Below are 10850 nucleotides of genomic sequence, written 5' to 3' on the forward strand. Positions count from 1 at the left end.
AGTGCTACAGGTTACACTTATACAACAGCTGTCTGCGTAGTATTTGCCTTACCCAAATGTGGCACTCAGAGTGACCCCTCTTAGAAGAATTTTTATTTTGTGAATAACAAATCCCATTCGTCAAATGTACACATGCGTTAGGTGTTATGCTCAGCACATTATGCTCAAGTTTTCACGTCATTACCCTCATGGTCCTGTGATATTATCCTCACTGAATAAATGAGCACAAAAGGTGGAGGAGGGGAAAATCTTCCCCTTCTCCACCTGAATGACTGAACTGAAATGAAACTTTATTTGGCCCTTCAATTGGGAGCTTCCCCACTGGCTCCCTTGCTTCTCCAGCCTCTTCCTGGTGTGCACTAACTTCCTGGGTTTCCCAATTGCATGCTGTATATCATGGAACTTTCAGCTTATGTAACTGTGTAAGCTAATCCCACATAATAAATCCGTGATGACAGAGCCGTTCTTCCTTTGCCACTCACGACCATAGCTACTAGTCATGAGAGCTCCTAAGCTCCTGAGATGTGGCTGTGGTAACCTAGAGACTGGGGTTTTTCTTTTAATTTAAGTAGCCACAAGTGGCGTGTGGCTGCCATATTGGGCAGCACAGAATCGGAGGAGGAGGTGGTAGACCTTCATGTTGTCTGGTGAGTGCTCAGAACTCCACATGCAGCCCCTGTAGGGTCCATCGTGTGGCCTCCCAGAGCACTGACTATCCATCCTTGACAGTGCTCATCACCCACAAAGCAAGAGCAACTTCTGATGGAATCAGTCTCTGGAAATGATTTGCCCCGCATCTAATGGGTTCTTCAGGAAAGGAAAAGGTGAGAAAGCACAGCTGTGAATGTAGGGCAGATAGAGGAGATATCCATCAAGAATAGATAGCAGAAGGTATCAGGAGTGACTCTGCCACCAAGCCAAAGAGTAGTGATGACAATGTGTCAAAGCTCTTTAGGAAAAATAGGAAAGGAAGTGGCATTGCCACCTGTCCCAGCCGGAACTCTGGCCACCATCCAATAAGGTTGAATGGCAGGGTGTTCGTTAGGCCCAGTATTCCCTCATCCATGACCAGGACAGTGTGGGACATTCCTAAGCAGCCTTCAAAGAGATAGCAGGGAGATGCAAATGCTGTCACAGAATGGTTGGTGTGGCGCCACTTCAGAGAGATGATCTGCTAGGATGCTTGTACTCCATGGTCCACTGACATGCCTCACGTAACAGAGATCACCCCACACTTTGCCTGAAGAAAGGGCCCCACGGTTTAGAACTAGGTTACTAGGCTTAGTTTGACTTATGATGCTGGCTTCTGTATTCAGGTTTCTTTAGAGACACAAAACCAATAATATCAAATATATATATTTGTTATCAATAATTTACTAGTGTGCTTATTGATATTTGGTCCCATTGTGTATGTCCTACCACATATAGCTCATTGATTTTATATCTATATCTATCTATCTATCTATATATATAGATATAGATATAGATATAGATATAGATATAGATATAGATATAGATATAGATATAGATTTTTTTTTTGCACAACCAGGGATTAAACTCAGGCCCTTGCTCTTGCCAGGCAAGCACTTATTCTACTGAGCTATCTCCCCAGCCCCTTATATCTATATATTGAGACACTTATTTTATATACAGTAAGTCCACAGTTTACGAACAAGTTCCATTCTGGAATCACGTTTGTAAGACAGCTTCATTTGTAAGGCCAACACAGTAAGTCTTAAATACCTTTGACACAAATATACAATGTAAAGCACAAAAAGAACCAAACACACACACACACACACACAAAAAATACTGTACAGCAAATACACAGCACCAAAACTGTGACAATGTCTGGCAAACATGTGAGCTCCTCCTGCAGATTGGCCCATCTCCCAGTGTTCCTAATGTGAGTTCAGTCATACCTGTGAAGGATCGAAACATGAGTGTTCATAGGTGGGGGACTTCCTGTGCATTACACAAGTATGGGTTATGCATATTTTGAGTGTGTTTATATAATGTATGAGTATATGTTTGATTTTATATATGTGTGTGTAGATGCTGTAGTGATACACTTATTAGAAGGGATGTATTATGAGAATCGGCTCATGCAGTTGTGGAGCTGGAGTCCCACCAGATGGAGTATGAAACTGGAGACTCAGAAAAATCCATGGTGTAAGTCAGGGGCCAGAGATCCAGGAGAGCCACTCTAGTTCCCAGTCTGAGGACTGGATGAGTGTGATGTCTCACCTTTCTTGGTCAGGCAGAGAAGGGGCGGGACATTCTTTCCTCCACCTTTTGGTTAGTTGGGTCCTTGGTGGGTCGAATGAGGCCTACATACACCAATGTCTCAGTTACTCTTCTCTCGTTGCTGGAACAAATACCCACCACCCATGAAGGAAGAAAAGGTTTATTCAGCTCATAGTTAATGGATGTTTCAGTCCATACTTGACTGGCTCCAAGGCAGACTGGCACATGGCAGAGAGCAGCAGTTCACGGTGGTGGCAAAGAGCAAGAGCAAAATGGAGGAGTAGCAGCAACAATGGTAACAGAGAGGAAGTCTGTCTCTCTTAAATTGCATTCAGACTATCCCCCCCCCCAGGCTGGGGTAAGTACTGATACACATAATCCCAGTGGATCATGAGTTAATCTCAAACTCTGGAATTCTGTCCCATAATTGCATGAAGCTTTGGGGGGACAACTAGACACAAACCATAATAACTGAGAAAAGTGTCTACTTTACCAAGTTCACCCGTCCAAATGCTAATCTCATCACCAACTGCCCTCACAGACACACCCAAGAGTAGTACTTAGCAGGTAACTCCCTGTGCCACCTAGATTGACAAAATATTATTCATCACTGCTTCCTTCTGTAAAGATGGATGTTTAGGAGCCCTCAAAGGCCCAATCCATCTCACAGAATCAGTAAACATTGTAGCTAAGAAGACATTCACTGGTGGCATGGCTAGAGGGGCAGAGAGAGCTGTATGGGGCCAGGTATTGTAATTCCTAGAAAGGCCTGAACACTTAAGGTCTCTGAACCTCCTTGCTTGCCCTAGCTGGGCCTCAGAATTACGTGAGGAGCTATGGAAGCCCTGAACTCTACCTCTGACTAACTGCCTCCTGATTCAAAGTCACAGAAGGCAGGAGCCTCCATGTCTGTGAAGCTGCCAGGTGACTCTGAGTCACCATCCAGTGAAGTTCAGCTTGAATGCCTAGGATCTTATCACACTGGCCTTCCCATTGCCCCAGTCTGCCCAGAGGACCTGCCCAGGGCCGGGGCATTTCCACCTCTCAGCCACAATTACCTGCAGTTCTCGATGGGCCTCATCTCAGGAAATTGGCCTGGCTGACGGACGGGCTTCTGGACATCACTTCTAGCCATTCCTCTCTGTCTCAATTACTTTTCTCTCATGGAAGGGACAAAATACCTGACACCCAAAATCAAGGAAGGCAAGGTTTATTTAGTTCATAGTTTATGGAGGTTTCAGTCCATACTTGGCTGGCTCCCAGGAAGAGTGACACACAGCAGAGGGCAGCAGTTCATGGCAGCAGAAAACAGCAAAGAGCAAAGGGAGGAGGAGCAGCTCACAAGCCTCTCTGCCTTCCTTATATTGTCTGCAGATTGCCTGCCCCAGGGTGGGTGTAGAACTCACCCATAATCCCCGCAGTGGATCATGAATTCATCACAAACTCTAGAAGCCACCCCAGCGACTGCATGAGACTTCGTGGGGATGCCTGGACATAATCCATAATACTCTCCTCCCTCTTTTGGGTGGTTTATCATGGTGCCGAAGCTCATGGTGGGGAAGGGGCAGGCATGTGGAGGGCAGCAGGCGCAGGTGCTGCTTCGCTGCAAAAGATTCCAATGCTTCCCTGTGCACTTGATACTGGCAGCTGATTTCAGGTTCGAAATAGTTGCCAATTAATTTTCATCACATTAAAATAATGCTTCTGCTGCTAATTAGCAAATTTTTGTTCTTTAATGGTAACTTCTATTATTTTGGCAAATCATAGAAAGTTGATGCATATTTATCAACTGCTTTCATAGTACTTAGTGAAAGGATATCATTTTCCCCCCTTGGCCCAAATAAGTCTCATTTCATATTATTAGAGGTCTTGAAACCATCTCTGCATTGTCTGGTGTGTGTGCGCGCGTGCGCGTGCACGTGCTTGGCCATCAGGCTAGGCTGGTTTCTTAGAAGGGAGCAGGAGTCTTCTTTTTCCTTAACTCTGAAATGGGAACTCACCTAGAAATTGCCCCTTCATGGAAAGCTTGTGAGAACTCAGCATGCAAACCATACACATTGCACCTAGAAATCTTTACAGGTTATTAGTGCAATATTTTTGATAACATGAAGATACTAGCCCAACATGATTAATCTTTCAGGTCATTCACTGACTTGAACCCTTTTTGGTCCTGTTAATTTCTGTCAGAACATTATTAGTATTTAAGATTGATCAACAGAGAATCTCACTTATTTTTGTACATCTACCACCCAGTTTTATTTCTAATTTTATTGGGGTTTATCTACCATTTTGTCATTTTATTGGGGTTTCTATGTCAAAGGGTGGGTCTTCATAAATCCCCCATCCCAAGTAGAACAATATATTTTCTTTATTAATCTTGCTATTGTTCTCAGTTGTTGTATAATTCACAAATTGTTCTTTTCATCACTTTCTTCCTCTTCTTTTTGTGAGGCCTTTGTCTCTTTTCTTTTTAATATCCAGGCATTGACAGCTTAATTTGGGGTTTTATTCTGTCTTGTTTAATAATGAATGCAGCAAAGACTATGGGTTTATCCCTGAGCGCAGCCTTTCTAATTTTGCAGATTACAGGAGGAGAGAATCAATGTTTATTGAACATGTACTCAGCCAGATGCGATGCTAAGTACTTTGCGCCCTTTCTCCTGTGCAGAATGGAAGGGCTGCCTTGTCTCGTGAGACTGAGGGTAGCCTGCAGCGAATAATCTGGAGTCCAGCACCTGGTGCTGGGCCGTGGGTGCCTCCATGGCGGCCTCCCAGCTGGCCTTACCTTTTGTTCCCGTTTTACATGTAAGGGAACTGAGTCAGCAAAGGAAAAGAAGTTGCTCCGTGTCTCCAGCGCCAAGAAGGGCCAAGACAGGTTTCACAGCAGTTCTCCCAGGCATGTGCGCTGTGTGAATCAAGCAGCGGCTGAAGGGCTGGTGGAGGGGTCAGGAGGATCATTGTCTTTGCTCTTGCTCTGAGACCTCTGTGGCCTCCACCATCTGCTTCAGTTCCTGACAGTAAAAAAGAATGTACATAGCCCACTCCTCACAACAGCCCTCCTTTGAGACATGTGGCTTCTTTTTTTCCAGGAGAAGAGAGGGGACAATTACCTCTTTTTTTGGGGGGGGAGGTGGAACCAGGGATTGAACTCAGGCCCTTGCACTTGCCAGGGAAGCGCTTATTCCACTGAGCCATCTCCCCAGCCCCAACAATTACCTCTTACTAAAATGTACCCAGGTTATTTTAAAACCAAGCATACTGCAGAAGCCCCATGGGGCATTCTTCCTGCTTGCCCTCGCCAGGGGAGATTCTCAAGTTCAGCCTGACCTGGCTTTGGCAGAGTCCCTTCTCCCTGTCCTGAGAGAGCCAAGGTGTGTCTCTCCTGGTACCTGATGGGGTCGTGTAGTTGTTGAGCCAGCCAGAGGAAGGTGAGCGAGAGGACAGTTCTGGGACGATGCATGTGCAGATGGATAGAGCTTGTTTGAGGATCTGGCAGGAGCCACAGGCACAGAACTCTGTGATTTCGTGGATGTTGAGCCAATGAATCTGTCCCCACTGTGCAGCCCTGCTCTGAGGATTTATTTGTCAAAATGAAAGAAAAAATGATAGAGGAACATTAACCAAATCATGGGAATGTACACAGTGGCAATCTCAAGCTGCAAGGAGAAGCCTCTGAGGGTAATCCTGTGGGGTCTTGGTAGGGAACAAACCTAGAGGGCTTGTGGGTGCTGAGTAGGAGCTGGACCTTCAGCCAGGGGTGCCCCCAAAGTGCCTGGCACCCTCCCCACCTGCCTCTTTTATGCCAAGAGTTCCCTAATTGCCCCCCTACACTGTAGAATACTTTGATACCCCCTTTCTGAAGTGGGCAGGTGAACATGAATGGGAGACTGGGGAAGGACGGTGTCTCCCAGGCTCAGTCAGGAGTGGGCACAGATCTGAGCTTCTGTTCTATGTGGCACAGGGCTGGACCTGAGCCTACAGTTCAGAATGCCCATGTGGTTTTCTGAGGGACACTCTTTTCTAAGAAAAGCTTTATTACAAAAAAACTAGAATACTTTATTCTGCTTAGAAAAGCATCATCTAATAAAAGTATCCTATTCATGTTTGTTTGTTGGGACCAGAAGGGCTATTTGATAGAGAAGCTTGAGTCCTCATTTATATTGTCCCCTCAGGTAGTGTGCTTGTGCATTTATTGCCTGTCCTATCAGTTACCTTCATACCCCTTTGACAGTTGTTTTCCAAACAGCAGTAAACCCTGAAGTATGAAGGGAATTTTTCTAATTAAAACTTTAAGCATCGAGCTAGGGAGATAGCTCAGTGATCTGGCCACCTGCTTGGCAAGTGCAAGGACCTGGATTTGATCCCTTGTACTACATACCATGTCAGCCCCTGAACCCTGGGTGCACCATGCCAGCCACTGACACCAGGCATGGTGGCACACGTCTGTAATCCTAGTGCTGGGGAGGCTGAGACAGGAGGATCACTATGAGTCTGAACTGTATAGTAAGACCCTGTACCAAATAAATAAAGACTTTTTTAAAAGATTTAAAAAAAAAAACCGTAAGCATCTATTTAAGAAGTAACATCTATTGCTCAAAGAACAAGGGAATGATGCGGTAGCTAACATACCAGGACACCAAGGAGTGAAAGATACAGGTTTTCTTCTTCTTTTTTAAGGATTTATCAAGGGACCCACACTTTATCCTGGAAGGTGCAAGTAGATTTGACATCCAGCAAGGAAGAGCAGGTAAGAACTCAACATCTTCCTTCAGCCCTTGGACTTAGACTTCACCTGGGAAATCACATGGCCTTGGGCCATCTTGGCAGAAGTCACCTGGCCACCAGCCAGAATCCACCTACTAGAATTCCCCTGGTTGGAGCAATGACCCCGCTGGAGGTGCCTTTGGACTTCTATACCAAGCGTAGTGCCTGATGTGAGAAAGCATTCAAAGAATTAATGATGTTGAAGGAGAAGCAGACCCAGGGAGGAGATGAACCTATTCAAAAGGATTCACAGTGACATCCAAAGAGAAATTCAAGACCACACATCTTACAGAAGAGAAAACCCTGTGTGGCCTCAACAGGCACCCCTCTTTATTCAGATGAACAAAGACAATTATGGTGTAGTTTTCATAACTGTACCAAGTACCACTACCACATGTACAAAGTTTTCTAAGGCTCTGACAAAAAAGAACCAGAGAAGAAGTTGAGCCCCAGCTCTGCTAAAGCCTGTCCAGGGCATCCCTGTTCCCTCAGTGCACTACCACCCACTACTACCACTACCACTACCACCACCTTTACTCTCTGTTGCTTGGAACTGGCCACAGAAAATTCGTTATCCAGTTCTCCTCTCCCAGAGAGCAAAATTTCATTGTAAGCTAAGCACCCTTAATAATAATAAAAAAAAACATAAAACCCAAATGCTCTAAAATCTGAAAAGTTTTGAGCACTTGCATGATGCCATAAGTAGAAAATTCAACACCTGACCTCATTTGGCAAGTCACTGTCAAAACTCAGGTGCACTAAAAATATTATTTAAATTACCTTCACATTAAGTTTGTAAGGTGTGTATGAGACAAGTGAATTTCATAGTTAGATTTGGGGCCCCATCCCCAAGATAGCTTACTATGTATATGCAAATATTCCAAAAATCTTAAAAAAAAATCAAAATTGGAAACCCTTCTGATCCCAAGTATTGCAGATAAGAGATACTCAATCCATATTCAGAAGAAGTGTCCTGTTATTGCTGGCCAGGACATGTGAGATCAAGGGGTGTGGCTTTCAGGGTGTCCATTTGGTGTCTCATGGCTTTGTTTCCTCCCAGGGGACTGCTGGTTCCTCGCAGCGCTGGGCTCCTTGACCCAGAACCCTCGGAGTCTGCAGAAGATCCTGATGGAGCAAAGTTTTTCACATCAGTATGCAGGGATTTTCCATTTTCAGGTACATGAGCAGCTAGGATGCTCCTACATGATGGGGCCTCTGTGAGTCTGTAGGAAAGCCTAATATTTGCACGGCCTGGGAGACTGCTGCGGGAACGCCCTCATGTGTTACTCTGCCTATAACCAAAATGGGATTTGGGCTTATGACCTCACCACCTATAGGGAAGATGAGAGTTAATGTTTTCATTAAATAAGACATGGTAGGAACAATTAACAAAAGAAGAGTCATTGACCCAGAACCCTGCAGCTATCATTGAGTTTGTAACTCTATTTGTTCCTGTGCCATGCATCCCGTTATTTTGTCTACAGGAGTGTTATAGGAAATCACAACATTGGGGCGGGTGAGATTTCTTTTATTATTAATTACTTGTTTCCCCAAATCATCTTGATAGTCCTTGTGCATTTATACCTCCACGGGACTTTTAAAAACATTTTGTCTAATTAAAAAGAAAAGCCCCTGTGATGTAGAATGGAGCTGCATTAAATTTATGTATTAATTTGGAAAAATTACATTTTTATTGTTTTAATTATTCCTTTCCAGAAACATGGTATCTCTTTACATTTATTCAGAGCTAATTTTATGGCCTTCAATAAAATGTTACACTTATGCATACATATTGGTGCTATACCTTTCTTGGTAAATTTATTCTCAATTATGTTTCAGTTTTATAGCAATGTGAGTGAAGTGCTTGGTTTTTTTTTTTTTTTTTTTTTTTCTCTCATTTCCAGCTATGTTGCTGGAAATGAAAGAAGTTATAGTATATTGTTATTTTTTAAATTTCTTATACACTTATATACACTTAGACACTTATAAATGTATCATATATCACACTGTTTGGCCACTAGTTACTAAATTCTTATTTATTTATTTATTTATTTATTTATTTATTTATTTTTAAAGTATTTAGTACAGGGTCTACAGGGTCTCACTACACAGATCAGACTCGTAGTGATCCTCCTGCTTTCAGCCTCCCAAGTGCTGGGATTACATGTGCGTGCCACCACACCCGATCTCAGTCACTGTCTCAGCGCATCCCGGGGGTGGGGCCGGTGGGCACATCAGGGACCCAGCCCGGCCTCTGTGCTCTGTCTAAGCAGGCACTTCAGCCAACCCTCACTAGACCCAGCCCGGCCTCTGTGCTCTGTCTAAGCAGGCACTTCAGCCAACCCTCACTAGACCCAGCCCGGCCTCTGTGCTCTGTCTAAGCAGGCACTTCAGCCAACCCTCACTAAATTCTTCGATTAGTTCTCATTTTTTCCTTTAGTAGAATCCACATTGTTTTAATAACCTGACACCATCTGCAAGTAACAGCACTTCTGTCTCTTCTTTAATATTCATAGAACTTATTTTGCGCCTTTGCCTTGTCACACTAATTAGAATGACACAATTTTAAAGCAATGGCAAGAGTTGAAATCTTGCCTTCTGTGACTTTCATCATATACTTTCTTGATATGCTGTCAGATTCAAGTTACTGAAAATCTTAGTAGAATTTTTATACCTATTGCATACGTAAAATTACTTTCTAGTTTGTTATTTTTATCATATTTGTGTTAGCTTTTAAAGCAAACTGATTATAGCCTACTTTTTAATGTGAAATAATTTGAATAAAATTTGCTAATCATTGATTATCTGCTCTTTGAAAGTAAACTAGACAAGGTAGAAATAAAGTAACACAGCCAATAGTTACATTATTTAGCCCTCTTTCCTTTTTAATATGTATATTTTTTAATCTTTTATTTATTTATTTGGTACAGGGTCTTACTATACAGACTAGCCTTGTAGGGTTCCTCCTGTCTCAGCCTTCCCAGTGCTGGAATTACAGGTGTGCACCGCCATGCCTCGTTTCGGTGGCTGACAAGGCACGCAGTACCGGGGATCGAACCTGGGCCCTTGTGCTCGCCAGGCAGGTGCTTGAACAACTGAGCTATTTCCCTGGGCCCTGCCTCCTTTTAAAATGTGGTTTCTTTAACTCCTCAGTGCATTCAGTAGATATATATTTGCTTGGGCCACTTATTTCTACTGAATCCTTAAAATTTATACTATTACAAAAAAAACAAACATTTTTTGGTACCAAGCCATAGAGTTGTTCTAATGATTCTGTGAAAATTCCTTTAATTCCTAGTAATTTGTGGCTAAATCTGTTTTCTCGGTCTCAGTGCTATATTTTATTTTTCCATTTTTTAATCTAGATTTTTTCAATTCAACTAATCTACTGTATTATTTTATCTAACCAATCAGTCTTTGGTTTTTATTATTCACTCTTTTCTTTTTCCTTTAAAGTATTGTTTTCTATATAATTAATTTAAGTTTTATTGATTCTCTTTTTGCTTCTCTAATTTGAAGATAGCATTTTCTTTTTCATCTGTGAAACCATAGTTAAGATTGTTATCCATTTCTACCAACAAAAGCTTTTAAGAATATAAATTTTCTTCTGCGCTCTTATATTTATCTATGAGTTTTGAGCCAAAACATCTTATTTTTGTTAATTTTAAATTTTAGTTTTGATTTGTTCTTTCATATGCATTTGGGGCTGTTTCTTTAAAATTTAACCAACTTTCAGGGCTGGCCAAATAGCTCAGCAGATTAAAGCGCCTGCAAGCAGGCACAGGGGCTGGAGATTCAATCCCTGGGTCTGTCGTGTCGGCCCCACCCGTGGACAGCAA

At 42.9% G+C, this 10850-nt stretch overlaps 1 protein-coding gene across 1 annotated transcript in view; it reads left to right on the forward strand.

Annotated features, from left to right (window-relative positions):
• Capn13 (calpain 13) overlaps positions 1-10850 on the forward strand; it is a 107123-nt gene that overhangs the window by 41130 nt on the left and 55143 nt on the right. The window contains exons 3-4 of the mRNA XM_023711010.1: positions 6925-6994; positions 8072-8187. Coding sequence (XP_023566778.1) covers positions 6925-6994; positions 8072-8187 — 186 coding nt within the window. The remainder of the gene's footprint in view (positions 1-6924; positions 6995-8071; positions 8188-10850) is intronic.

The sequence above is a fragment of the Octodon degus genome, unplaced genomic scaffold (assembly GCF_000260255.1).
Source record: "Octodon degus isolate 3935 unplaced genomic scaffold, OctDeg1.0 scaffold00019, whole genome shotgun sequence".
NCBI lineage: Eukaryota > Metazoa > Chordata > Mammalia > Rodentia > Octodontidae > Octodon > Octodon degus.